Source organism: Urtica dioica, chromosome 2 (assembly GCF_054948205.1).
Source record: "Urtica dioica subsp. dioica isolate 48M chromosome 2, U.dioica_male_clone48M_v1_H2, whole genome shotgun sequence".
Taxonomy (NCBI): domain Eukaryota; kingdom Viridiplantae; phylum Streptophyta; class Magnoliopsida; order Rosales; family Urticaceae; genus Urtica; species Urtica dioica.
The window spans coordinates 51,848,517-51,876,314 of NC_142757.1; the positions used below are offsets into that span (position 1 = coordinate 51,848,517).

Below are 27,798 nucleotides of genomic sequence, written 5' to 3' on the forward strand. Positions count from 1 at the left end.
CGAAGCATGTTCATTGAATTTCATCAGGAAATTCTGTTGCAAGCAGTCAACACAGCAACTACCAGGAAAGAAAAATTCAAAGTCGTCACGTGTCAATCGCACAGAGCTTTAACTTAAACACGCGAAACCGCCTTTGATTAGTTGTTCAACTACCAAATAACTACTAGACGGCGCCAAAAAAAAAAGTATCCCCTGCGTGCCTCTCCACCGTATTGTTAATAGAGCCTAATCACAGCAGAGGAGATGAACGGTCGAGATCTCTTTCCCAAAGAAAGTTTCCGAGTTCATCGCATTTCGGCGATTCTCTCAGTCAAGACCGGTCTCTGTACCGTCTTCGAATCGGAGAAGAGAAATATCAGGTGATTTCGAGTTCGAATTAGCTAATACAAATCACTGAATACGCTATTTTTGCTTTTTGAGAATCTATTTTGGTAATCAACAGCGTTAATTAGAATTTCCGAACTGTATACTGATGAATTTGTTTGTCTCTAGGTCTTCGATATTCTGTATATGATTATATATATATATATATATATATATATATATATATAATGTTTAGCTCAGAGGGAGAAGTGTGACAGTGGTGGTAACGATTTAGGTTTTAGAAATTCGGAGACCGTTGGCGATGGGTATGGAAGAGGAAACAGAACGGCAATATTTGCCACTGAAGAAGAAGAACACATCCTCAGAAGATGACGAAGAGAGGTTTTTATTTGCTTTTTTGGCATTGTATTGCTAAAGAAGTGATTATGAAGAACAATGTTGTGAAGTTTTCTTGTTTTCTGTGATGTCTAAGGGAAAGTAAAATTGAGTCGGGAAGCTTGATCAAAACTATAATGCGGCCCGGAGGAGGAGATTCGAGACCATCGGATGGCGACCAGGTTGCTTTGCTTTTCAATGATGATTGGATTTGATCAGTTTGTAAATCAAATCGGCTATGAAATCGAGCGTTTAATCGCCCCGAATTCGTGATGGGTTATATGCTTTTATACAGGTTATTTACCACTGCACTGTTCGGACATTGCATGGGCTTGTTATCGAATCTACAAGATCGGAGCATGAAGGTTTATAAGCTCTTTTACTCTTTGAGGCTGTGTTTGAAACCCGGAAAATGCGATGATTTTTTTTTTTAATTCTTACTGTTCTCTAGTAGAAGCATTTAGGGAGGAAAAATCTTGGGGAAATTGAATGGAAAATGTGAAACTATACGTTGGCTTCAAGTTTCTTTTGGAAATAGTGAGGAAAATCAAAATCTAAGGAAACTTCCATGCGTGAGCAATTCTTCTTTTTTTTTTTTTTTTTTTTGCACATGTGTGCTTCTTTTTATTCCTTAATTTTTTTAAATTTTCTATATTTTTTCCCTTCAAAATCTCTTGACACATCCAAGTGAGATTGAGAAAATAGAAAGGAATCTGCATTTTCCCCTCAATTTTTTCACGATTCGAAACATGATCCTTTTATTTTGATATATGTTTCCACTCAGTCTTTCCTAACATTTTCATTTTCTTTTAAAATTTTATTTCATATTCCAAGCAAAGCCTCGGAATTAGCTGATGCATTTGTTGTTTTTTGTTCATTAGATTAACGTGTAGAAGCAAAATAGGAAGATTTGTGGAGTGAATTTGAAACCAGAGTAAATACATGGAATCAGTTAGAACATGCTGAGTAAATTTTTGACATCCAGATGAACTATGAGCTAAATTGCTGTGTGTAATCTTAAATGCTCATATAATATGCTATAAAATGGTCGTATAAGAAGTTTGTTTTGTTTTCTTATCATACCTTTCTATAGAATAACCAAGTTGGATTATATCAGGGAAGGGCATTCCAGTTAGACAAGTATTGGGAAAAAGTAAGATGATATCGGGATTGCTCGAAGGCATCCCAACAATGTTAAAGGGTGAAATAGCAATGGTAACACCTTTCCTATTTTCTCGAACTGTATATCGATTTCACTGTTGTTTTGTTTGTGTCCTACTTTAAAATAATGCTTCCATGACAGTAGTAGGGAAAAATAATGTTTCATTATGCCTTTGGATCTGCTAAACTAGAAGGATAATGGTAAATGAAAGACACACTAGTTGAAGCTGTGAACTAGGGAAGTTATATAGATGATTTTACTAGTTTTTGAATATTTTATTTCAGTTTAAGATGAAGCCTAACTTGCACTACGGTGAGGATGATTGTCCAGTGTCAGCTTCAAATGGACTCCCTAAGGAGAATGAACTTCATTTTGAGATTGAGATGGTAGATTTCTTTAAAGGAAATGTAAGAATGTCAATCGGAAATCCGTTACATTTTAATCATATATTCTGGACATATCAGATTCTCATCTGTTGCTGATAACTTTTTTTTTTTTTTTTTCAGTTATTACAAGAAAGTTCTTTCTTTTACCCAATTGGATGTACTTATATCATGGACTTGTTGCTTTATCTATAAATTTAACAATCTCTCTTATATGTATGATTGCAGATCGTTAGTGATGACATGGGAGTCATTAAGAAGGTAATGGAAATTTTAAAATATGTATTACATTGAGTATTTCTCAGCATGACATCTATATAAGAAATGCTGTGAGGGAAAGATAGTTGCTATGTGTAGATCCCTTTGGTTTTTGCATTGTCTACCTACGGAGGATGACTTATTTGGATTCTCGCTTCATTTGGACTCTTTGGCAAGCCAAAATCACATTCAATTTTTGTTGACATAGCACTTTTCTAATAAAATTGAAATGCATTTAGATGTTACAGAAGCTAGTATATGCAAATCTGTTTGTTATATAAATAGAAGTTGTCATCCGTTGATTTCATCAGTCATTTAGGATGTCAATTGTTTTTCTAATGCATTCTCTGCTAAAAATTGATAGGTAATAAAGGAAGGGCAAGGGTGGGAATCACCGAGAGAACCTTATGAAATAAAAGCCTGGTATTAATATGTTTTTTTATTTTTTATTTTCTGCATTTAATCTTTCTTAATTTCCTTGTTATTAGTTTTGGCTTGTCTTAAAATGGCGTATTACGGCTTAGAGAAATAAAGAAAATATATTAAACTTGGCTTATGGTTATAACAAAAGTGCACTGTTTGTAGGATTTCAGCAAAAACTGCAGAAGGAAAAGTGATTGTTCCACGTTCTGAAGTTGAACCTTTCTGCTTCACTTTTGGAAAGTCGGAGGTTCGCAACAGCAATGAAAATTAGCTATGAAGTCCCCTTTTGTAAAATACCGCTCGGATATCAACTGGGCTCCTGGTTTATATTTATTTTAAATTCTTGTCCTCCTATGGACGTTTGATTTGGAAAAACTAGGGTTATAGTGATTTATGTTATCCATTTCAGATACCAAAGGGTCTTGAAATGGGAATCGGTACGATGTCAATGGGAGAGAAGGCGGTAATATTTGTGACGAGCCAGTACTTAACTGAATCCTCATTCATGCCTTCCGTTGAAGGTTTGGAAGAAGTTTACTTTGATGTGGAACTTGACCACTTTACTCAGGTGCGAAGTAATTTCGTGATGTGGTATGGCGTTTTGGCTGATGTAAAAATCCATTTCATTGATTGATTATATAATTGTGGTGTTTACATGCTTTGACAGAAAATAGTTTATGTTTATTATCACCACATACCATCTATGGCATGTAGGTTTGACTTCACTAATGTGATTTGAACAATTTAATTTCCATTAAAATATTAAAATAGGTGGTAGCTTGGCCTAGTTCCACACCACCTCCAAAAAGTTACCACTAATATATGAAGAGATAGTAGTTAAACGCCTTAATACACGGGGCTGGTTATTGTTTACCTGATCTGTTGAAACTTGTAACTACTTCATTCTTTATATTTTTATTTTTGAAATAAACTATTACATTTTTATCATTCGCACGTCTGCGACTTTGACTTTTTATTTTATTATTAATTTATGTTAAAAATTATGGTTTTGAATTAACATAACAGGTTTTATTTGTTACTGTCTTCGAACAATATCTTAGAAATTGAAATGTCTGAATGGGCATATCTAACTTCATTGGGTGTATTATGGTTTTGAAGCTTCTAGTTCTTATCACTCAGGCTTCTTCATGTGGATAATAACTATTAATCAAACCGAGTGATCATACTATTGAATAGTAGCTTCACCCAGTATTATTGACAATCTGTTATCATATGAAGCGAGTCACATCGCTGTTTGTTTATGCAAAAACATGACCAAGTAAACTGTGTGCTGTATTTGTTGACAGGTCCAGGACATGCTTGGAGATGGACGTTTCATAAAACGCTGTATTCGTTATGGAAAAGGTGTGGGATCAAGATTTTATTTTAGTAAAAATAAAGAGAGTATATTTTAAATCCCATCCGAATGATTGTTTCATGCTTCCTCTCTCTTTTGAACATGCATATTTGAGTTCTAAACTAAACGTATGTTTGTTTCCAATAAAAAAAATATGTTAAAAAATGTAGGCGAGTACCCAATGAACTGCCCTCCTCAGCACAGTCTTCCACGTGTCCATTACAAAGGAATGCTTCTAAATGAAGAAAAGAAAGTATTTTATGATACAAGAAACGAAAACGATGGACTGCCTTTGGAGTTCAGTTTGGGAGAAGGCCTTGTAAGTATTTCTAATATATAATATTTATATGATTTCGATGCATCATCTGCCTCAATTTCTTTTGTGGGATGTCTTTCAAAATAAACTTAGATTAAGATCATTGTCCTACAATAAAATCGATTGATCTTATGTATCTGCTTCGCCTTTCCTTTGGACAAATAATTTTACGTGGTAGGTACCTGAGGGTTTCGAAATGTGCGTTCGTTCAATGTTGCCAGGAGAGGTTTCCCTTGTTACATGTCCACCGGATTATGCATACAGCAAGTTTCCCAGGTTATTTTGCTGTAATCTACTCACAAATTGTGTTCTCTTTCGATTGTGTTATTGCTAATCGCGGACTGAATTTTTTTGTGGTATATGTAATTTTTGTGTCTACTCTCTGCTTCAAATTTCTAATAAACCAGACCAGCTAACGTTCCAGAAGGAGCTTATATTTTGTGGGAAATTGAGCTTCTTGGTTTCGAGATGCCAAAGGTGATTTCTCTAGCATTTATAAAATAGACTGACGGACTTTTTTCCTTTTTGTTTTACCTCCAACCCATTTTATGGCGCACTTCCGAAATTTTTCTTGGATTTTTTTATTCTTTATTTTTTTGAAGTGGCTGCTTTGCTTGATAATCTGTTGTATTGCCCAAATGGTTGTCTCAGGAATGGACTGGTATGGACTTCAAAATTATAGTGGATGACGCAGAGAGGACTAGAAGTACGGTATGCATTGAACCACAATTTTTTCCTCAAGTTGGTCTTTGCTCGAATTTTTTATATTTTATTTTTAGTTTTTTGGTTATTTTAGATGGAAGAAGTTCCTCTTCGGAGTGATCAAGTTCTTGACTCTGAATGCCTCGAGATTCCAATGGACGTAGACGGTTTGGCAGCAGAGATAGATGGTCAAAATGGTGACCCCGAGGTAAATAAAGAGTTTGTCTCTCCGGCTATCGGGATGGAGTTTGATTCGTACGAGGACGCTTATAACTACTACATTTGCTATGCCAAAGAACTGGGGTTTCGCGTCCGAGTTAAAAATTCGTGGTTCAAGCGGAACAGCAGGGAAAAGTACGGCGCGGTTCTTTGCTGTAGTAGCCAAGGTTTCAAGAGAATCAAAGACGTGAATCGTCTGAGGAAAGAGACGAGAACAGGCTGTCCCGCGATGATGAGGATGAGATTAGTGGACTCCAAAAGGTGGAGAGTGCTCGAAGTTTCGCTTGAACACAACCACTTATTAGGAGCCAAGGTTCATAAATCGCTCAAGAAAACAGGTGGTAGTGGAAGCAAAAGGAATTCCCAATCGAGTTCCGACGTAGATGCTCGGACGGTGAAGCTGTACAAACCGCTGGTTGTTGATTCCGAGGGCAACGAGGCTTCAACGTCGAACCAAAGGGAAGTCTCGGGGGTTCTTTGCGACAATCCCACCCGGCTGAACCTGAAAAAAGGCGACACGCAAGCCCTTTACAACTACCTCTGCCGTATGCAATTGACCAACCCGAACTTCTTTTACTCTTTGGATATCAGCGACGAAGGACGTCTGAGAAACGTTTTCTGGGTCGACGCTAGGTCTAGGGCCGCGTGTGCCTATTTCAGCGACGTGGTTTGCTTAGACAACACATACATCTCGAGCAACTACGAGATTCCGCTCGTATCCTTTGTCGGGACGAGCCACCATGGCCGGCCGGTGCTTTTGGGCTGTGGTTTGCTATCGGGTGAGACCCACGAGTCTTACGCTTGGCTGTTCAAGGCTTGGCTCAGCGCCGCGTTCGGACACTCTGTGCAGACTCTAATCACCGATAGGTGTGAAGCCTTACAGTCGGCGATCGCGGAGGTTCTCCCGAGATGTCATCATCGCTTCAGTCTGTCGCACATCATGAAGAAAGTCCCGGAGAAACTCGGAGGCTTGCGAAACTACGACGCCATCAGAAAGTCGCTGAGTAAAGCGGTGTACGAATCTCTGAAGGTGAACGACTTCGAGACGGCGTGGGGTCTCATGATCCAACGGTTCGGAATCGCCGACCACGAGTGGCTTCGGTCGCTGTACGAGGACAGAGCTCAGTGGGCTCTGGTTTACCTCAAGGACACGTTCTTCGCGGGAATGGCTGCTTCGAACCCGGGCGAGACGCTGAGCCCGTTCTTCGACAAGTACGTCCACAAACAGACTCCGCTGAAGGAGTTTCTCGACAAGTACGAGCTCGCTCTGGTGAAGAGGCACAAGGAAGAATCCGTCTCCGACGCCGAGTCGAGAGATTCGAAACCCGAGCTGAGAACGAGGTGCTCTTTCGAGTGCCAGCTGTCCCGGGTGTACACGAGGGAGATCTTCGCGAGGTTTCAGACCGAAGTGGAAGAGATGTACTCTTGCTTCAGCACGACCCAGCTCCACGTGGACGGCCCGGTGGTCATATTCCTGGTGAGGGAGCGAGTAACGGTCTGCGATGGGAATGGGAGAGAGATCAGGGACTACGAAGTGCTGTTCAATCGGACGGCCAGCGAGGTCCGATGCATTTGCTCTCTCTTCAACTTTCGCGGGTATTTGTGCCGCCACGCTCTGTGCGTGCTCAACTTCAACGGGGTCGAAGAGGTTCCGTCGAACTACGTGCTCTCGAGATGGAAGAGGGATTACAAGCGGCTTCGTGTCGCCGACGATCGCGGATCCAACGGTGCCGATCTCGGCGATCGGTTCGGCCAGCTGTACAAGAGCGCTTTGCAGATCGTCGAGGAGGGTGTGATCTCTCTCGACCATTACCACGTTGCGTTGCAGGCTTTTGAGGAGTCGTTGAAACGGGTTCATGACGTGGAACATAAGCACACCCTACCAATGCCCTTTTGAAGAGGTTAGGAATTGAATAGTTTGCTCTCGATTCTCTGTTGGGTGATCTATTCTCAACCTTGATTTTTCTACTGATTTGTTTCCTCGTGTGATGTGGTTTTGATTCTCGTTTGTTGTATGAATCTTAACGCACTGAAAGTTTTCTGGTTTTGTATATTATACAGATACAATATATTTTCTGGTTTGATTTAATAAGATTAAGTGAAAATTATTTGAGTTATGTCTTGTGTTATATCCTTTTCAAGATTTACTTATAATATATCTCGTTACTTTCATTGCCAGAATACCTAATTTTATTTTATGTGTGCATTTTCTATTATGTCTTGCCTTCATCTTTTTTGAAACAAATCGAGTTCATAAACTCCCCGGAGAGAGTGGAAAGATACTATTCGCGAAGAAAATGAAGCAGATTTTAAAATTTTAAGTTTATATAATAGGGTATTAAATATGATCTTAAGAGTATTTTTGTCATGGAGGAGTTATTTTAGGAATGATGTGAAACATGGGATATTTAAGGGATTCTGTGTCCATGGGACTTTGCCAGGATGGTATTGGACCCGGTTAGGCTGGAATATAGAACTTCTTTTTCGCTTCCAATCTTACCCCTAAAGTGTGCGCTTATTAACAGTCGAGCCTCAATGATAAATACCAAACCGAAAGCTTTTCGCGCCATTTAATTCGAGTCCCGCCGCCATGAAATTCAAGGCATATCTGACGGACAACGGAGTGAACCTCCTTGAGAAGAGGTTCGTCCAAGCCCTAGATAAGATCGGAAAGATCTGCCATCTCTACCTCACCCGAGACCACGCCATCTTCCTCCACAACCTCCTCAACGCCGACGGAATCCAGTCCGTCGCTCAGTTCCGGCGAGAAGCCATCTTCGACGACTACCGAATTTCCAGCCAGAACGACGACCGCATCGCCTTCGCCGTCGACGTCTCTCTCCTCCACCGCGCTCTCCGCAGCGCTTCCGGCGTCTGCGCCGACCGGAACCGCCTCCAGATCAAGCTCGTCAAGAAGCTTCCGGCGAGCTCCACGGTTCCGGCGCCGTTCCTCACGTTCGAGACCAAAGGCCACAGATCCGCCGTGATCCAGGACGTTCCGATCTCGAAGCCGATGTCTAGGGCTCAGATCCTCGAGCTCCAATCCGCGCTCGATTCAGCTCAGGATCTCCCTCCCACGCTCGTCCAGGTTCCGGATCTGAGCCAGCTTCAGAGCTTCGTCGATCGGATGAAGAGCGTCGGAGATGTTTTGAGCGTCACGATATCGAAGCGAGGCGATTTGCATCTGCAGATCTCCACGGCGGCGGTCACTCTCGGCGCCGAGTTTCGGAGTCTTCCGGTCGTCGGAGGTCCTCCGGCGCCGGCGACAGCGGAGGAGGAGGCTCCGGCGCAGAAGGTCCAGGTAAGCGTGAAGCACTTCGCGAAGAGTCTGTGCTACCATTTGGCGAAACCTGACTGTGCTTTCTATGGGATTTCGCCGGAAGGGGCTTCGTTGACAGTGATTTTCCAGTTTTTTATTCCCGGCTCGCACCAGACTGACAAGTCGATCAGCCTCCACTGTCGACTTCCGGTGCTTGATCCGGGAGATAGTTAACTATGTCTGGTTTGTGGTTTCGTAGATAGCTTTTAGTCAACAACTGTGAATCATATATTAAATTGCGTTAAGATGTTAGTGTTTGTTGAGATTTTAAGCTTCAAATTTAAGCGCGAAATATAATCGCAGAATTTCTAGGTGAAATTACGCCCATGATCGCTGAAACATGGGCTACACTGGTCACAAATAACAATATCTGGGTAAAACTTTGACTCATTGAAATCACTCAGAGACTCATCTGGTGAGAATATGAAAATTATTTGATTTGTCAAAGCTGATGATGAAGACCCTCCAATTATGGTGAGCGTTGCGTTTGATTTGTCTTTGTGACACACTGTTTTTCTGTTATGTAATTGTTCACAATTCTTATCATGACAAGGTAATAAAAAGTGGAGAGTGGAGGGATTAGACTGATGATACTTCAGTCTGTTGTAGATTAGCCAAAGAGATTTAGTCAACTATGCTTGTTATAATAATAACTAGATTACATGACATTTTGCTACACATATGTACTCTGTTCGTTTGCACATAAGAGAATGTAGTGAAGATCATCGTCCTGATTCAATTTCTCTTAAGATTTTAATTGAGAATTAATATGTTTAGGTCTGAGGGATGTCCTTTTTGTTTCTTGAAAAGGGAAAGGGTCTCATTAGAACTTCAATAGCCCTCTAAAAACATGCGAAGAGGAAAAAGTACCCTAACAAGAGTACAAAAACCAGGCAATGAAATTCGCCTACTTATTCAGCCATGAGAAACAAATGACATCGAAAAACAAATCAAATCAAATAATCTCATACAACGGAGATAGCTGCCAAAAAGTACGGACATCGGGAAGCCAAACTCAGCACGATTAGCTAATAATTACTATACATACATAATAACCAGAAGCAGAATAAAGTGATTGCCATGAAACAGGATTTCTCGCCATTTTTATTAATACAAACATCACTATATTGGCTGATAAATAGACGTCTAATCTTCGTACAATGATTGACATTTTTCTCGTTTTGTCGTAATACTTGCACAATGAAAAATAGACGTCTAATCTTCGTACAATGATAATTAGACTGTTAGTTCTATAATTCCTCTCAATATTGCTTCTCAAAATCAACCCCGCTAGAAAGAGGCTATCTGTCCTAAATTCTCTCAATAATCTTTCTCCCTTACACAATTTTCGGTTTAGGATTTTAAGTTATTCATTTACACATGTTCAATTGTTTGGTTTATTTGTCAAATTATGTTTCGTATGTTCATAGATTCGGTGTAGTTTTTATTTTTTATTTTTTTATTTTTTTTATTGTTCTAGAGTTTTAGGGAGCGTTTGGTTATCAACTCAAAAACTGTTTTTGAGTTTTCAAGAAGTGAAAATAGGAAACAAATCTGAAAAATGTGTTTGGTAATGTGTTTTCGGAAAAAAATTTCAAAAAATTTTGAAGTTGTTTTGGAAAAAACGTAAAGAAAACTGAAAACAAATAAAATGTGTTTTTGAAAAAAAAATTCTTCTCTTCCCTCCTCTTTCTCCTCATCTTCTCTTTTCATTCTTTCAAAAACAAAAATGAAAATTATACCAAACACTTTTTTCAGTTTTTTCACTTTCTCAAAAACAAAAATGAAAACTGTATCAAACAACTTTTTGAAAACAACTACAAAACAGTTTTTCAGTACAACTACAAAAATTAGAAAACAGAAAACAAAAAACAGTTTGAGTTAACTACCAAACACAACCTTAGTCATTCAAAGTTGTCACCGCAAACGATAAGACAGATTTTGAATGGACTATGATAACCTATGAATATGTTATAATTTTTTTTTTTAAATCTTCGCAATGTTTCTCAATTTCTCTTGCTTCGTCATGTAAACAAAATTCTAAATTTGCTTATTTATTATACTAGCGATTGATTCTTTTTTTACACCACAATTTGGGTGGAGATAATCTTAAAAGAAAATTAAATAGATTACATAAGAGCTTATTAATATTCTTACACATTACACAAATGAGGAGTAAATCAACTTCGTTAAGTCATTGATTCTATAGTCATGTAGTTCCATATCAAGTGATTTCAAACTTTCTTTTATTTGTAATATTGCTCTTTTACGTCCAAAAAAACGTCAACACAACCGAGTGTTTTTTTTTCATTTTATCTAATTAATTAAATCTCTTTCGTTCCGTTAATGTTCATTACAAAAACTAAACGAAATCTCTTAAAATCAATGCATTGTTCTATTTAATAAAAAGACCATCATCAGAAAGGAATTTTATTCTCATCCACAGTAGATTAGTACTGTGTAGGAAGGTGTCCTAAGAAATTTTTCCGAATCTCGTCACATGATGATTCAAAATATTCCGATTTTAAACAAAATCAGAAAATATATACATATATATCGAGTGTGATAAAAAAGAGAGAGAAATGTAGATCGCTCAGTTCAGCGGGATTATCGACACGCAAAGAATACTCTATAAGAAGAGAATCCCTGCATTCCGGTCTGTTGAGCTTGAATTTTATGGAGTCATCACCGCGAATCTACTCATTTTTCTCTCAAACCATGCGATACAAACTTAAAACACTGTAAAGAGAAATAACATAAAACCCTAGAAATGAAATGGCTGCTCTGTGAATAATGATTTGGGGCTTTCAAAGAGGTTTACAATTTATAGAGAAAAAAGGGCATATATCCTAATGGGCCGGTCTAATGGGCTCATAGTAAGAATACTAACAGAAATTTGATATCGTAGACTAAACATATTTTAAATTAGACTTTTGATTATTTTTCGGACAAAAATACTCTTAAAATTATCTTAAACCATTTGAAAATATTTTAAACCATCTTAAACCAACTTAAACTGTCTCAAACCATCTTAAACTGTCTTTAATTGTCTCAAACAATCGCTAATACCCTAATTTTCTTAAGTCATCTTAAACCATATGAAACCGTCTTAAACTATTTCAAAAAATCTTAAATCATCGCAAAAAGAAATCGCAAATTTCTTTAAATTACATCTTAAACCATCTTAAATTTCATCCCAAATTAAGTATTCCTTGCATATGTTTTTAGGTAATATGAAAGTGGTTAATGCAATCTTTTATATTATTTTGATTTTTGTTTCAAATGTCAATTTATCATTTTATTTGACAAATTATATAAAATGCGACCCAGGTGATATTCGGATCAACATGTAAGATTTAATTTGACAATTTATCATACTGCAGTTGCAAAATATAATATATGAAAGTCCATATAAAAAAAGGTTTAGTTTGGGAATAGATATTTATGATTATTAGATCACAAAACAAACAAGAAGAATGCAAATCACACAAATATGGGTAACCCATTTTAGGGATAGACATTGGAGGGCATATCAGAAAATCCCACATCGACTGAAAATGTATCATTTGTGTTCCTTATAAAGGTCATGCGTTACTCCTTTTATTGTCAATTGGTTTTAAGATGGAATCTCATAATACTTTAACATTATATCAGAGCAAAACTCATTCTCGATGTTGGGTCTACAAATTTCACGCACCAGTTGTCTGTATCAGGAAGTCCCACATCGACTGCGAATTTATCCTTTGTGCTCTTTATAAAGGTCATGCATTACTCCTCTTATTGACAATTGGTTTTAAGATGGAACCTAATGATACTTTAACAAGGCAATGTAATAGTGAAAAATAATTCACTAATAGTTAATAGAGGTACAATACTAAATTAGATTTCTTTTGAAATAGTGGTATTCTTTATGGTTGTGTGAACTACAATCCAAGTTATATTGATAGTCGAGATCCCAAATTTTGGCCATAGATAATTGCTCGGATACCAAATGTTAGAATAAATAGATAGTCTCTACTCTAAGCACTAACAATTAGAAAGAATAACCATAGCAGAAGCAAAATGAATGGAGCGTTTACCTTTAGCTGTTGGTGAACATAATCTCGTCGGAACTATGGCACTGACTCGTATCGTCGGCAACGACTCAAAACGAAAGAAAATGCCGAAATTTTGTTATTCAAAATCTTAGTGATCTTGGATACGATGATGTATGTTTTTATAAAGGAGATTACAAGCTTAAAGACTAAAACTCACTAATTCAATATGTATATTCTTTATCCGTCATAGATAAATGGACTTGCGAGCTATTAAACGTGACTCTAATGTGTTATAACTAGTACAATAATCAAGAGATTTAATCGATCATAATTTGAGAATGATATCAATCTATTGGATATGTTATAAATTCCAACATCACTACCATGTAATATGACTAGAGCTGAATAGTTTCGATTTGTTTTTGGTCATTTTTCATATCCGAATTTTCGATTTTAAAACTTTGATCTAATAACCAGTCTAATTTAATCAAAAAACGAAAATTTGATTATCCAGTTTTTTAAATCTAATATCCAATTTTAATATCCGATATTTAAAATTCGGTTATCCGATTCTTTAAATATGGATCAAGTTTTAAAACTGGAAAAAAACCAGTTATCGAGTTCTTAAAATTCATAATCTCTTTGAAACTAGTTTTTATATTGATACTCGGTTATAAAATTATTACAATAATCAAAATCTGAATAAAAATGAATCGTATAATCCTAGCGTAATTTTATTTTTATTTTATTTTTTAATAAAAAATAATCAGTTTAATATCGATTTTTCCAAAATCCAAAATCGATATCCGATCCAGTTTTTTTCGAATCCGAATTTCGATTATATGACGTGACACCAATTGTTTTTTTTGGATAGGATCGATTACCTATTTTATCCGATTTTCGATTCAGTTTTGTACAACTTTACCCATGTAATCCTAACAAAATGGTATTTCTTAAAATTTAAGGGGTAGCCACTATATTTATAAGAACACTGATATTCATCCGCTGATGAAAATCATTAATGTATTTAGAAATCTTATTTGAAATTAAGTATTTTCGTACTCCTCCACATTTAGTTGGTTCATTAAACCAAAATTTTAAAATAAACAAATAAAGAGATTGAACACGGGACCGGCCTTTGGTTTGGTTGTTGAACTACCGAAGCAGAAGTGCAGAACCATACGATTCCCTCTGTCAAGCCAATCTCTTTGTTCGTTTTCAAAGTGAAGAATTTCAGGTAATATCAAGCTTAAATCGCCTAAACCAAAGTTGCCTTCAATTCGAATTCTAAACTTGATCGTGACGAATTAAATTCACGAGTGTTCGATTTTCAGTATGTGTGATTGATATATATCAATATATTCAGGCGAGCACTGTTCTTCTTTGCTCAGAGTGAGAAGCGTGACACTGGTAACGATTTAGGTTTCGGAGACCGTTGGCGATGGCTGTGGACGCTGATGCAGAACAGGACTTTTTGCCGCCGAAGAAGAAAACTTCATCGGAAGATGAAAAGAGGTTATTTATTTATTTATTGATATATTTCGCTTTTGGCATTGAATCGCAAAATGCTTTTGATTTGAAGAACAGTGTTGTGAAATTTTATTTGATGTTAAAGGAAAAAGAAAATTGTCCCGGGAAGTCTGTTGAAAGCTGTAATGCGGCCCGGAGGAGGAGAATCGAACCCTTCAGATGGTGATCAGGTTGCTTTGCTCTTCAATGATTATTGGATTTGATCACCTTGTACATTTTGATCAGCTATGAAATCGAGCGTTTAATTTATCCCGAAAATTTGTGTTGGGTTGTATGCTTTTATGCAGGTTATTTACCATAGCACTGTTCGGACATTGGATGGATTTGTAGTCGAATCTACAAGATCGGAGCATGGAGGTTTATGGGTTTAAAGCTGCTTTTCTTCACATATTTTTGTTGCTTTCATTCTCGATTAGCATGTTAAATCGAAATGCAAAAAAAATGTATCGACACACGAATTGTTAAATAAGAAAGGGTGGCAAAATTATTGATAATGTGAAGTAGTAGTTCATTTTGTGACTGAGTTGTGTTTTTAACAGGGAAGGGTATTCCGATAAGACATGTTTTGGGAAAAAGTAAAATGCTATTAGGATTGCTGGAAGGGATTCCGACCATGTTTATGGGTGAAGTAGCAATGGTAATAATGCCCTTCTATTTTCTTAAATTATATATATGTGTGTGTGTGTGTGTGTGTGTGTGTGCGCACGCTTGATTCTTGCTTTCCCGTGTGACAATAGTAGGGAAAAACCAGATAAAACATGAAGAAAGTCGTATAGGAGACATTGAGTATTCACCAAGTGTCTGTTTCTTTTCTCAATCAGCATTACCTAGCTAGAAATGGGCTTAAATTAGGGGAAGGATTTATCAATAAAAAAAATTATGCCTAAAAAAATAGTATAGGGAAATGATCATTTTTATTGGATTGTAACTTCAATTTGGATAGAAAGGCTAAGGTGGGGGTTGAAAGTGAAGCCATCAGTTGTAGCTAATAACTAGGAAATCAGTTAGAAAAGTGTTTTACTAACTTTTTTAGTTTTGTGAAATCCTTATTTCAGTTTAAGATGAAGCCTCAACTGCACTACGGTGAGGATGATTGTCCACTGTCGGCTTCAAGTGAATTTCCAAAGGAGGATGAACTTCATTTTGAGATTGAAATGATAGATTTCTCTAAGGCAAAGGTAGCGTCAAACTAAAATTCGTTACTTTTAAACTGTCTCATCTGACGTATCCAAAATGACGGTTTGACCTTGTCCATGATCTATTTCGGGTTTGAGTTTGCAAGGTGGGCGGACCGCTAACCAATTAAATGAGCAGGATTTATCCGTATTCTAGAAAGACTTTTTATTTTGTTTTTTGTTTTTGTTTGGGTTATCACTGATGTACTTACTTTTACTATATATAATTGAAGACGATAAACTTATTACTAGTTGGGTTTATGATAAATTAGGCTACTAAACTTGATACACATACTTGTAATTTTTTTTTTTTTTGAGAATTTGAATTTCATACTACTCGATTATCATTTTTGTAAACAGTCATGAGACCTAGATCATGATTTAATCTTATAATCTTTCTTTGATCGTTGATTGCAGGTCGTTAGTGATGACATGGGAGTCATAAAGAAGGTAATGTAAAATTCGAATGAGCTCGTATGTTATGTTTTAATTTTAGTAAAGTACATTCAATAAATCTCGAAGGTGGAGATCCATATAAGAAATGCTGCTTGGGATAAATGTTGCTTGGAAGATAACAGATACATCATCAGGAGTTTGGTCAAAGTTTTGTCATATGAGCCCGATTATATCAAGTTGATACGAACATATCCCCTAAACTCACTCTTTCAAATATTCTGCAGTAAATAATTCAACTGAAACCCGGTATTTTTGTGAAATCTCATCAAGTAGTGAATAATTAAACCATCGTTCTCACAGATTTTTAGTTTAGTTGTGATTCTTTATGCTTAATAATATGAAAAATTGAATTGAAGTGATATATTTGTATAATTCTAACAAACTCGTGGTTATATACAAAATTTTGGAAAACGCGGGACAAAAGGTAAATTTTGACATAACAATGGGTATATATTTGTTGGTTCTCCAATGTTTCTACATCCAGGTCCTATAACTTTTGCAGTATCTACCTAAACATGCTACCTTACCCAGATTCTTACCCCATTGAACAATTTTTACTGCTCACCTAGATAAAATTGGTAATAATGTTCGACAAGCCTGCATAACTATTGTTTGACGATCCAATTTTTCTAGTTAACACGTATGCGTACAAGACATTAAGACAGCTTTTGAATGTGAAAGTGCTGGTGATTGACAAACACACGATACTGGCCATTGATTTTTACATCACTTATTTTTCTTTAATAATTTTCCATGTAAAATTTACAGGTCATAGATGAAGGGAAGGGGTGGGAATCACCAAGGGAACCATATGAAGTAAAGGCTTGGTAGTAATTAATATGCTATTTTGTCTCGACTTTCAACCTTTACTAGTGGTCCTCGCTATTATTTGCTGTATCTTACATGTTGAAGTCTGGATTTAGAGAAAATAAAACTATAAAAAAGTTGGTGTACGGTTATAACAAAATTGTTCTCTGCTTGTAGGATTTCGGCAAAGACCGCAGAAGGAAAAGTGATTGTCCCACGTTCTGAAGGAGAACCTTTCTTCTTTACTTTTGGAAAGTCGGAGGTTTGTGACACTAATGAAAAGTAGCTATGAATGTCCCTTGTTTTATTATTTGTCATCTTAACTATTTACCTTTGACGTGGAAAACTTGGGCTATGATAATTATATTTAAAGAATGATTTGCTGTCTAAATTTCAGATACCAAAGGGTCTTGAAATGGGAATTGGTACGATGTCAAGGAAAGAGAAGGCTGTAATATATGTGACGAGTCAGTACTTAACTGAATCCTCATTCATGCCTAATGTCGAAGGTTTGGAAGAAGTTTACTTTGATGTGGAGCTTGTCCACTTTACTCAGGTGCGAAGTTATTCCGTGATGTATCATGGTCGCTTGCTCATCCATTTGCGCATGATAATTAACATTTCTGCCACTAACAATATGCCCTTCTAAAGTTTACAAATGCTCTAAATTTTGCAAATATATATCACTTCTAGAGTTTACGGTTATATTTTTTGCAAAATTAATAATGACAAGTTTTTCTGATAATATAAGTCATGTTGTCGTCGTTTTTGTTTTCCTTCCAAAAACACGATCAAACTACATACATATTTTTTATAGGTCCGGGACATGCTTGGAGATGGGCGTTTGATAAAACGCCGGATCCAGGATGGAAAAGGTAGTCTAATAAGCAAGATATAAAATAGAGATTGAAAGATATTATGCTAAGTATCATCTAAATGTTGGTTTCCATTTCGTCTACATGCACTTTTTTTCTCTACTGGCTCTTATCTGTGTGTTTTTTTTGGTTAATCTGTTTGTTTTTGTTTTTGTTTTTACATTCCGGTTCTAAATTCACAGTTTTGCATTGACATAAGAATATGTTGAAAAATATAGGCGAGTTCCCGATGGACTGTCCTCTTCAGGACAGTCTTCTACGAGTCCATTACAAAGGAATGCTTCTCAATGAAGAAAAGAAAGTCTTCTATGATACAAGAATAGATAATGATGGACAGCCTTTGGAGTTCAGTTCGGGCGAAGGCCTTGTGAGTTGTTTACCGTCTTAGAAAGTAAAATATTTTCATTATTATGATGCGTTCTTTTGCTTAATTTTTTGTGGTATGTCTGTCAAATTCAAGCTTAGAACAAAGTATTCCTCATGTTTGTATGCATTGTGTCAGTTATCACCCAGACTAATATTCTACGTGTTAGGTTCCCGAGGGTTTCGAAATGTGTGTTCGTTTAATGTTGCCTGAAGAGGTTTCTCTTGTAACATGTCCGCCAGATTATGCGTATGACAAGTTTCCCAGGTCACATTCTATACTCATTTCTCTGTCTGGTGTGCACTTATCACAAACTTGTTTCTTTCTTGTAGTATATATTTTTCTAATGTTTGCTCTTTGCTTCGAATTCCTATCTACCAGGCCAACTAATGTTCCGGAAGGAGCTCATATATTGTGGGAAATTGAGCTTCTTGGGTTTGAGATGCCAAAGGTAATTTCTTAAGCATTCGTTAAACGTGAAGAAAGAATTCCATTTGGATCTTTTTTTCTCTTTCCAAAGTGGCTAAACACCTAAATGTTTCTCATCTGGATTTATTTTTATTTTTATTTTTATTTTCTTCTCTCTTTCTAAAGTGGCTGTTTTGTATATAATTTGTTGTATTTATTTATTTGGCAACTCAGGACTGGACTGGTATGGATTTCAAGTCTATAATGGAGGACGCAGAGAAGACCCGAAGTACGGTATGCATATATAATGCGGTTGCATGTATGGTGTATTATTGTTATTTTCTTCTCTCTTCTCAACTTGGGGAGTAAAAGGATTGATAGTCAAATCATATTTTAGGGCAACAGGCTCTTCAAAGAAGGTAAATACGAACTTGCGAAGGCGAAATATGATAAGGTAATGTGACTTTTGCTCACAATGCAGTATTGTTATGAGAAATCATTGTCGAGTAATTTTTTGGGCGGGTTTTTATACAGGTGCTTCGAGAGTTTAACCACGTGAATCCACAAGATGACGAGGAAGGAAAAGTGTTTGCAGATACGCGTGTAAGGCTTTCAATTATTTTATATATATATATATATATATATATTAATATTACTATTCTCGAAAGGCCTTAAAATGTCGTTTGGCTTATCCTATATGGAATGATTTTGCGCTCTGCTATATGGAATGATTTTGCTCTCTGTGTAGAATGTGTTGTATTTGAATGTGGCTGCGTGCTACTTAAAAATGGGCGAATGCAGAAAATCAATCGAGACATGCAACAAGGTATGTGTATTTCATTCTTTCCTAATAATTATAATTATTTTCTACGACGACTTAAATATATTTTACAAACAATTTGATTCCAATATATAATGCAGTAATGTGAGAACATGAACTAATATAACTACTCAGGATTTTTAGAAGTACTTTAGCTTAATTAGCTCTTTTTGTTTTGTTTTGTGATCATCTATCTTGTTGCTGATGAAACCAAATAGGTGATAGAAGCTAACCCTGCTCATGCCAAGGCACTGTATCGCCGTGGAATGGCGTATATGACAGTTGGAGATTTTGACGAAGCAAAGAGCGATTTCGAAATGGTTATTCTCGTATTCATATAAACCTTACGATTTCGTGATTTGATTCTCGATCTTTTGATAAATCAATTATGTTTTTAACACTATCTAGATGATAAAAGTTGACAAGTCTTCCGAAAGCGATGCAAAAGCTGCTCTAGTAAAACTAAAGCAAAAGGAACAGGTTGGTTTAAAAAATGCCATAAATTATTTTGGATTAAAAATTCAAAGCCTCCGTGTCGATATTTTCTTGGCTATTCTGTGACCAGGAAGTGGAGAGGAAAGCTCGGAGACAGTTCAAGGGACTATTTGACAAGAGTCCTGGTGAAATAGCTCACGCTGGAACAGAGGACGATCAAAGTGATCGGGCTCTGGATAAGGCCCAAAAGGAAGACGAGCCTGTTGATTCGGACAGTGACAAGTCCGAGGAATCTCACGAAGGCGTTATTGAGGCCCCGCGAGAGGGTTGGTTCTCCGCTCTCTGGCCTACTCAGAGCAGACTATTTTCGGCTATTGGGTTGCAAAAATGCAACATTTTGTGATCAGTTTATGTTAGACCGACCCTCACAGGAACAAGGGCAGTTCAGTCATTTTTGAGTTTTTCCTCTCATGGGTCTATCAGTTTATTTTAAAATAATGAATTAATAAAAGGGTATCCAAATGTGGTTAGAATCTTTCTGTAGTCCAGCGGCTCTCAATAGGTTGGTTAAATTATAAGACGAGAGTTTTGATGTAACAGCATTGCTTTGGGCAAAAGTGTCGTGGCTCGAATACTTCTTGTAATTTTAATGTTGTTATTTGTAGAAGTTGATCCTTTTGATCATGAACGATTCGTTATTATCATGGGAGATTCTGTGAAATTGGAGACGATACATGATAAATATTATATTTCAATGAAAATTGTGGCTAGTTTATTCCACTTCTTGAATAGTGATTACTATATTAACATGACATGACTACTTATATAATTGTTGGTGCATAATTAATAAAATAATTGCAATGTTGGACAATAAAAATAATCCAATCCCCCGCAAAATTGTATTTAATTTTAAAAAAATTAAGGTTATTAATTTAATATCACATCTAATTTAAATATTTTTAGATGAGTTTTTTTTATTTATTAAAATTGAGTATATTAATTTCAGAATACATAAAAAGCAAGGATTAAGATGTTGATATGTCTTATAAATTGAATCGGTCCAAGCCCTTAAACGACTCAAAATAAGAGAAGAGTTGAGTATAGATTTGTAATAAGATTCATACTTTGAGTTTATTTGAAACTAACATTTGTAACATGAGAATCTAAAAGGCAATCGAAGTACTATTTATTAGCAGATTTATTTATGTCTGATCTTGAGACATAGAGGTTTATGATTCTAGAGATCTCCTAAATATATTAAATGAACGTATTGAATAGATTAGTAACGTTCTAAGACTCCTCGAATCGAAGCAAAAATAGTTCTAATGCTTGAAGTCTTAATGTCACAAACGAAATAGTATATTCGTAATTACCTCAATCCTAAAGTGAAACAACTTTCCGTGACGACGCTTCATAGCATTTAACAATGATGGATTGATAGCTTGATGATTGATGTTATGACTCAGTTATGGTGGACTAGTGAGAACTCACGTATATAGAATTCGTGAGCAAAATTACGAAAATGCAATGTATATCACCTCATGCGTGGTTCCTTGATCGTGTGAATAAGTATTCGGACGTCTGGATTCGATGAATGAAATCATTGTCATAAAGCTTAGTGACATGTTGCAGACATCTTGCTTGATTAGTTTTTCTTAATTCACCGACAACAAATGAGTTTCTACACCTCTATTTGAACACCATATTCAGCCTTGCTCGTACACTCCTTGCCACTCACCTTGAGTACTAGTCATGATCTGCCACTCCTCAACCATTGAGCGCCAGTTTGGTGATGCTCTTGTTCGACATAGCTCTCATCGACATGTAATACGGCTTTAAGACTGGGTTGCTGTCCATATCTATGCATCAAGAAAAAAAAAACGATCTTTGTGACCAATGATGCCGCAAATGAAACAAAAAGTTAGGTATCTATTGTAGAGAAAGATCACCCAAAAATAAGTGTCATGCATAAAAAATAAACACGTGGCCCGGATCCTGATCTTCGTCCTTCTAGGGTGACTATAATCAACATGTAATCTCTCTAGACATCTACAAAGCCACATAATACCTCAATTCCGTCGGTGCTCGTTCTAAAGTTAAACCCGATTGAAAATCATGAAGTCGGATGTAAATATCCAATATATTTAGAGATCAGACTACTGAAAACTAGTTGAGATCAATTCAAAGATCATGGACTCCCATCGATCACACGTGCGATGTCTATTTTATGACAAACTTAAAAGGGTAGAGATTTGGTTCCACTTCCCCCTATGCACATGCATTACAATAAATTATGCTTTTAGAAGCAACTTTCATGACTTCTAAAAGCATAAACATTACTTCCGAAGTTATTTAGAAGCGAGTTCTAAATATACCAGAAGAAACACGTCGCTTCTAATTGTTAGAAGCGACAATCCGCTTCTAAAGTTTCTTCTAACGAGTTGTCTATATATGACTTAGAAGCAGAATTTCGTTTCTAAATTGTCTCCCTCCATGTAGCAGGAGAGCATTTAAAAGCGAAAATATGCTTCTATAACTATTTTATTAAATTGTATACATGCATTTAGAATCGAAATGTCGCTTCTAAATCACATCCAGTCATATAGCCAAAATTAATTTAAAAACACTATTTTCATAATTTTCTCATAAATAAATGTCCAGTTACAGATGAAATTGATGGACATGTATAGCTGAGGGGAAAAATTACATAACTAGTATAAAAGTGTATCACTTTTTATATCTAACTCGCGTTTTCATAATATTTCGGCAGTAACCATTTCTCTTTTTTTCGGACAAAAATAATTTTCTGTTCCAAATTTGATCGACGATTATTGAAATCTGGTTATCAATTTTTGAAATCTGGTCAACAATTATTAAAATCTGATTAACAATTTTTGAAATCTGGTTATTGAAATATGATTAATATTTATTGAAATATGGTTAACATTTATTGAAGAATTGAACTTTTTAAAAATTAATACAAATAATTGGCTACGTAGCCATCTTAAAAACTAGGAATTTGGTTTTAGTCAACCTTTCGTTAATTTCCCGTAAATAGCCATTTTGCTTACGTGACATTTATTAATTGAATTCGTTTTACACATTTGCCCTTATTTATTACACCCGCTAATTGAATTAGGCAGTTTTTTTTTTTAAATTTTGAATCTAACCGATTTGGAAAAATTGTTAACGTGTATTTGGAAATTTTCAGCGTTGACTTTAACTAATTAGTTTATATTTTTGTGGCAATTTATTATGGATAAAATCTGTATATATATTCTTCATTTATTGATATTATTTGTTTTCATAATTTTAGAACGTCCAAAATATTTCCAGAATTTTTTTCAGTTTATTTACACGAATATATTGTAAATCATCTTTGTATTTACATTGCATTTTACGATAAAACAATTGGTATTAACTGTAAATCAACGTCGTATTTACAATTCTGGATAAGAATTCACCAGAACCAAAATCTCAGCAAATTCACAATCACTGAAACAAATCTCATACACTCAAAACAACCAGCAATTTCGATGAAAAAGAAGAAGAATAAGAAGAGAGAAAAAAATCATCTTTGTATTTACAATGCATTTTACGATGAAACAATTGGTATTAACTATAAATCAATGTTGTATTTACAATACTGAATAAGAATTCACCACAACCAAAATCTCAGCAAATTCACAATCACTGAAACAAATCTCATACACTCAAAACCACCAGCAATTCCGATTAAAAAAAAAAAGAAGAAGAAGAGAGAATAAAAATGAAGGATCTTCATTAATAAAAAATAAAACATTTGGGTTCTTCTTTCCTAATTCTTCTTTCCATAAAATATTTGGGTTCTTCTTTCTCAATTCTTCTTCTTTACAGGCGACGGAGAGTCCTTCATCGCTGGAGCATCGCCGCTCCGACACCGAGACTCACCTCTCCTCTTAGGGTTTTCGTTAGAGATGAGTTTTTTTTTTTTTTTTTTTTTTTTGGCTGCGTGAAGATTTTGTTTTGATCAGATGGTTTAATATCCTGTGTTAATTGTATCCCTCAATTTGCGCGATGTAGTTATGGCCGATTAATTTTTTTTCCTTTTTAATTAATGGGTTGAAAATTTTGGGCGGGATTTGACTGGATTCTAATTAATGCACGATTTTTTTTAATTTTGGGGTGAAAATGAGCGGGAATGATTTGAGGTCATTCAAGTCTTTTAACATGCTGTAAATAAATTGTTGTGGCTATTAACAGGAAATTAACAGAAGGTTGGCTAAAATCAAATTTCTCTATAGCCGTGTGACTATATACCCAAATTAAAAAGTTATTTATGAAAAATAAAAAGTTCAACAACTTCTATTGAAAAAAATGACGAAAAACGGTTATTAGAGGCTATGGCTATTTCCACTAGCTGAGGTAAGGACGAAGCCCAAATAAAGAAAGCCCAAAAATCTGAGAACAGGAAATGAATATGAGCATTACCAACGAAACGGAGGATAGAGAAAAGCTCTCACGGCGACCATGGCAGCCACAACCACAGCTCTCTCCTTCGCCCAAGCCCTCCGTCTCTCGACGACCCCAATCTCTCGTTGCATTCGCTTCACTCTCATCGCGCCTTCCTTCTCTACTCTCTCTCCGGCCAAGGTTCACCGCAAGAAGTGGGCTCTTCCGGTGGCTTCCGTGCTCGAGCTCGGCGGCGTCAAGGTCTCCAGAGACGGTGAGTGTCACTCACTCAACTCCAAATATTTCCTTCTTTTATTTGACCTTTGCTCTGTCTTTTTAAAAAAAAAACATTATGTAGAAGTTGTGAGGGACGATCCGACGAACAACGTTCCTGAATCGATTTTCGCGAAGCTCGGAATGCAATTACACAGAAGAGAAAAGCATCCGATCGGGATTCTGAAGAACGCCATTTACGAGTACTTCGATTCCAATTATCCCAACACCTTTGAAAAGTTCGACGACTTTTGCCCACTTGTTACTACCAAACAGGTACGAAGAGTAAATTTAAGCTCTTTAATTTTGAACCCTAATTCACCAATACATTCTACTTAATGTGTGACAAAGTAGCTATCTTGCATTCACTAGATGAGTTTGGTTATTTATCAGAGTTTCATTTGGATTCAGCTGAAGTAGTTAGCTTTTTTTTATTTGTTATAGTTAGCAAAAAAAAAAAAAAAAATCTTGTACAGTTTAAAGCTATTTTAGAGTCTAAATTATCAAAATTTTCTTCTAATGTATGACAATAATTTCATTTCACTAGAGAAGAATTATTATTTTTCATAACTTCCTTTAGCATTTTTTGTTGTTGTTGTTGTTGTAGCAAAGTGTTGTGCATTAGCTGGATTGATCTAGTGTTATACTAGATGAGTAATATGATCATGTATTTAATTTTTTTTTGGGTGGTTGCAGAACTTTGATGATGTGCTTGTTCCTGCGGATCACGTGAGCCGTAGCTACAACGACACGTATTACGTAAATTCGGAGACAGTTCTGCGATGCCACACGAGCGCTCATCAAGCAGAGCTTCTGAGAGGCGGTCACACTCATTTCCTCGTCACCGGCGATGTCTATCGCAGAGACTCCATTGACTCCACTCACTACCCCGTTTTCCACCAGGCTTGTTTTTCACTCCCCAAAAACTTTTTTTTTTTTTTTTTTTTTTCGTTGTGGCTTATGTGTAATTAATTGCAACATTCTAGAGAGTTTCATTAGGAGGAGGGACTATAATGCAAATATAATATAATGCTTGCTTATATTATTTCTTGCTCATACAGATGGAAGGCGTTCGGGTCTTTTCTCAGAGTGATTGGGAATCATCTGGTATGGATGGTACATCTTATGCAGCGAAAGACCTGAAGGAGTGCCTCGAGGGTTTGGCTCGCCATATATTTGGTGAGTGGAGAGAGAGAAATCTTCTTGGCCTTATATGATGAATAAATATATGGGTACTTGACTTTAGTTTTCCCTGAATTATTCAGATTGTTGCAGTTTGGTCCCTGAAATCTTATCTTGGTGAATTCGGTTCCTAAGTTTTTATTTTGATTTACTTCCATTGATTTTGGACAGAAACTATCAGCTCTTTTTTTTTTTTCTTCTTCTCACTTTTATTGTTAAATAAAATATCATAGATTTTAAAAGTATTAGCATAAGAGTATTTTCCTGGGTTTTGCTTAGCTTGGTTCGGTGAAGGCAAAAAAAAAAAAAAAAAAAAAAAATTGAACTATTTTTATTTATATTTTTCAATGCTTGCTTTATTTCAAGTACTTATGAGCCATGTATGTAGGATATAAGTTATTTTAAAGCCACGCATTAATAGTGATGAAACTTTCAGGTTCGGTGGAAATGCGTTGGGTTGATACATATTTTCCATTTACCAATCCATCATTTGAACTAGAGATATATTTTCAGGTACGAAGTAGTGATTACAATATTTATCGAATTTTTAAAAATATTTTTTTCCAACTGTCTGGTTTTGAATGCAGCTTCGATCTTTTGCTTCTGTGCTTACATTAAATTTTGTATCACATTTCAGGAAAAGTGGTTGGAAGTTTTGGGATGTGGGGTTACAGAACAAGAGATATTGAAGAGAAGTGGCAAAGAAAGTAATGTTGCTTGGGCTTTCGGGCTCGGACTAGAGCGATTGGCAATGGTCCTGTTTGATATACCCGATATACGATTATTCTGGTCAAACGACGAGAGATTCACTTCTCAGGTACTTACAGGATATTTTTGTTTTTCGTTTTTGAGTTATTTTTGTGTTCAAATATCTCTTGTATATTCGGTGCGTGGACTCCAAATGCACTTAAACAATCTAATTTGGTGCTTTTGTGGTACAGTTTTCCTCCGGCGAACTGGGCGTGAAATTCAAGGCCATATCAAAGGTACTATTTTTTTTTTCTTTGCAATGTGTTATTTAATAAATCTACAATCCATGCGTTAATTATTCATTATCCCAACATAGTTTATAAGTTTTGGATTGAATAGTCCAGATATTCACTCCGAAAATACACAAGGTCAAAGGATATGAAAAAAAAAAAACTGGATTATTTTGATACTAACTTGTTATTGCTCTTTGATTTATTGTAGTACCCTCCTTGTTATAAAGATATCAGTTTTTGGATTAACGAATCGTTCACGGAGAACAATTTCTGTGAAGTGGTTAGAGGCACCGCCGGAGATCTTGCTGAGGAGGTATGCCTTTTTACTACTATTTTCGCTTGTATAAAATTTTCAGTGAAAAAAGAAAAGAAAAGAAACTCCTTTACACAAAAAACCTGTAACAGCCTATGCTTGGGAATTTTTTTGCAGGTGAAGTTGATAGACAATTTCACGAACAAGAAAGGCGTGACAAGTCATTGTTACAGGATCACGTATCGGTCCATGGAACGCTCGCTCACCGATGAAGAAATTAATAAGCTACAGGTAATTTTCCTAGACCAAGGGTTTCATAGAAGTTATCTGTGGCGACTTGTGATTATGACATTTTTTTTTTTTTTTTTTTTTTTTGCAGTGGGATGTAAGAGACCAGGTGGTGAGCAAGTTGAACGTTGTCATCAGATAAATGTCTCCACAATGTATTATATCAACTTATCAAGTGAGATGCAAATTAATTTAAAATAATTTTTTGTAACATTTATCGTCATTGTTTTTTTTTATTCATATAATAATCATCATTAGGGTCCTGTACTCAAATTGTAAAGAGTACATATAATTCAACAAGTGTCATTTTTACATTTTTGATATTTTCAATTTTTGTTTTCATCAAAATTTTCTCACCATTTACAACTCTTCGGCTATGTATAACTCTCATAAATTAAAACTCTTTAACTTTCTGTTTGCTGACCATCATATTTGCTCTTTTGGCCCTATCTAACACTCATATGGTTTGAATATAATGTGAACTTTCTTTTCAGTTAATAAAGCAGAGACCTTTAATAGGCACTTACAAGGCTTAGGAAAAAAAAAAACCACTTGAGAGTAAGAGCGATAGTTACAATTAGCTTTGTTGAGAAAATTACTATAGATGTACAATTAGCCAGACTATCATCCACACTCAAAAAGG

At 35.9% G+C, this 27,798-nt stretch overlaps 4 protein-coding genes and 2 non-coding genes across 9 annotated transcripts; 4 read left to right on the forward strand and 2 right to left on the reverse strand.

Moving 5' to 3' along the window:
- Positions 1-271: 271 nt before the first annotated feature.
- On the forward strand, positions 272-7,712 carry LOC149405472 (protein FAR1-RELATED SEQUENCE 6-like). Of its 4 annotated transcripts, none has more exons than XM_089607217.1 (16): positions 272-359; positions 599-705; positions 797-881; positions 995-1,064; positions 1,817-1,914; positions 2,146-2,268; positions 2,473-2,505; positions 2,867-2,925; positions 3,088-3,172; positions 3,335-3,493; positions 4,233-4,290; positions 4,453-4,601; positions 4,777-4,874; positions 5,006-5,075; positions 5,250-5,309; positions 5,395-7,712. In XM_089607217.1, the coding sequence occupies exons 2-16, from the start codon at positions 626-628 to the stop codon at positions 7,414-7,416; spliced, it is 3,249 nt and encodes a 1,082-aa protein (XP_089463343.1). In that variant the 5' UTR covers positions 272-359; positions 599-625; the 3' UTR covers positions 7,417-7,712. The 4 variants fall into 4 exon arrangements, with proteins under 4 accessions (XP_089463343.1, XP_089463344.1, XP_089463345.1 ...); XM_089607218.1 differs by having other exon boundaries at positions 606-705; XM_089607219.1 differs by lacking the exons at positions 272-359; positions 2,146-2,268 and having other exon boundaries at positions 554-705.
- A 325-nt stretch (positions 7,713-8,037) lies between these two features.
- Positions 8,038-9,101, forward strand: LOC149405473 (Hus1-like protein). Its single transcript, XM_089605069.1, has one exon. The coding sequence runs from the start codon at positions 8,110-8,112 to the stop codon at positions 9,010-9,012; it is 903 nt and encodes a 300-aa protein (XP_089461195.1). The 5' UTR covers positions 8,038-8,109; the 3' UTR covers positions 9,013-9,101.
- Positions 9,102-11,248: 2,147 nt separating this feature from the next.
- LOC149405474 (small nucleolar RNA snoR31/Z110/Z27) lies at positions 11,249-11,346 on the reverse strand. The gene has a single exon (XR_016295943.1). It is a non-coding gene; the product is annotated as a small nucleolar RNA snoR31/Z110/Z27 (small nucleolar RNA).
- Positions 11,347-11,425: 79 nt separating this feature from the next.
- On the reverse strand, positions 11,426-11,535 carry LOC149405475 (small nucleolar RNA Z107/R87). Its single transcript, XR_016295953.1, has one exon. It is a non-coding gene; the product is annotated as a small nucleolar RNA Z107/R87 (small nucleolar RNA).
- Positions 11,536-13,959: 2,424 nt separating this feature from the next.
- PAS1 (FKBP-type peptidyl-prolyl cis-trans isomerase family protein) lies at positions 13,960-20,178 on the forward strand. Its single transcript, XM_089607221.1, has 21 exons — positions 13,960-14,112; positions 14,242-14,390; positions 14,491-14,575; positions 14,693-14,762; positions 14,945-15,042; positions 15,461-15,583; positions 15,998-16,030; positions 16,805-16,863; positions 17,021-17,105; positions 17,241-17,399; positions 17,661-17,718; positions 17,937-18,085; positions 18,252-18,349; positions 18,464-18,533; positions 18,725-18,784; positions 18,888-18,944; positions 19,025-19,093; positions 19,239-19,316; positions 19,529-19,630; positions 19,719-19,790; positions 19,876-20,178. The coding sequence occupies exons 2-21, from the start codon at positions 14,317-14,319 to the stop codon at positions 20,146-20,148; spliced, it is 1,872 nt and encodes a 623-aa protein (XP_089463347.1). The 5' UTR covers positions 13,960-14,112; positions 14,242-14,316; the 3' UTR covers positions 20,149-20,178.
- Positions 20,179-24,198: 4,020 nt separating this feature from the next.
- Positions 24,199-27,476, forward strand: LOC149405477 (phenylalanyl-tRNA synthetase class IIc family protein). The gene is made up of 10 exons (XM_089608037.1): positions 24,199-24,450; positions 24,535-24,725; positions 25,146-25,352; positions 25,511-25,628; positions 26,068-26,144; positions 26,269-26,448; positions 26,573-26,617; positions 26,823-26,927; positions 27,045-27,158; positions 27,247-27,476. The coding sequence occupies exons 1-10, from the start codon at positions 24,255-24,257 to the stop codon at positions 27,295-27,297; spliced, it is 1,284 nt and encodes a 427-aa protein (XP_089464163.1). The 5' UTR covers positions 24,199-24,254; the 3' UTR covers positions 27,298-27,476.
- The last annotated feature ends 322 nt before the right edge of the window (positions 27,477-27,798 follow it).

Excerpts from the sequence above, each read along its gene's own strand:
- LOC149405472 (XM_089607217.1), top strand. The coding sequence starts at position 626 with ATGGGTATGGAAGAGGAAACAGAACGGCAATATTTGCCACTGAAGAAG. Across the intron at positions 2,506-2,866 it reads ACATGGGAGTCATTAAGAAG|GTAATAAAGGAAGGGCAAGG; the intron begins GTAATGGAAATT and ends AAAAATTGATAG. Across the intron at positions 5,310-5,394 it reads CAGAGAGGACTAGAAGTACG|ATGGAAGAAGTTCCTCTTCG; the intron begins GTATGCATTGAA and ends TGGTTATTTTAG.
- LOC149405473 (XM_089605069.1), top strand. The coding sequence starts at position 8,110 with ATGAAATTCAAGGCATATCTGACGGACAACGGAGTGAACCTCCTTGAG.
- PAS1 (XM_089607221.1), top strand. The coding sequence starts at position 14,317 with ATGGCTGTGGACGCTGATGCAGAACAGGACTTTTTGCCGCCGAAGAAG. Across the intron at positions 16,864-17,020 it reads CCATATGAAGTAAAGGCTTG|GATTTCGGCAAAGACCGCAG; the intron begins GTAGTAATTAAT and ends CTCTGCTTGTAG. Across the intron at positions 19,791-19,875 it reads AACTAAAGCAAAAGGAACAG|GAAGTGGAGAGGAAAGCTCG; the intron begins GTTGGTTTAAAA and ends TTCTGTGACCAG.
- LOC149405477 (XM_089608037.1), top strand. The coding sequence starts at position 24,255 with ATGGCAGCCACAACCACAGCTCTCTCCTTCGCCCAAGCCCTCCGTCTC. Across the intron at positions 24,726-25,145 it reads CACTTGTTACTACCAAACAG|AACTTTGATGATGTGCTTGT; the intron begins GTACGAAGAGTA and ends GGGTGGTTGCAG. Across the intron at positions 25,629-26,067 it reads TTTGGCTCGCCATATATTTG|GTTCGGTGGAAATGCGTTGG; the intron begins GTGAGTGGAGAG and ends TGAAACTTTCAG.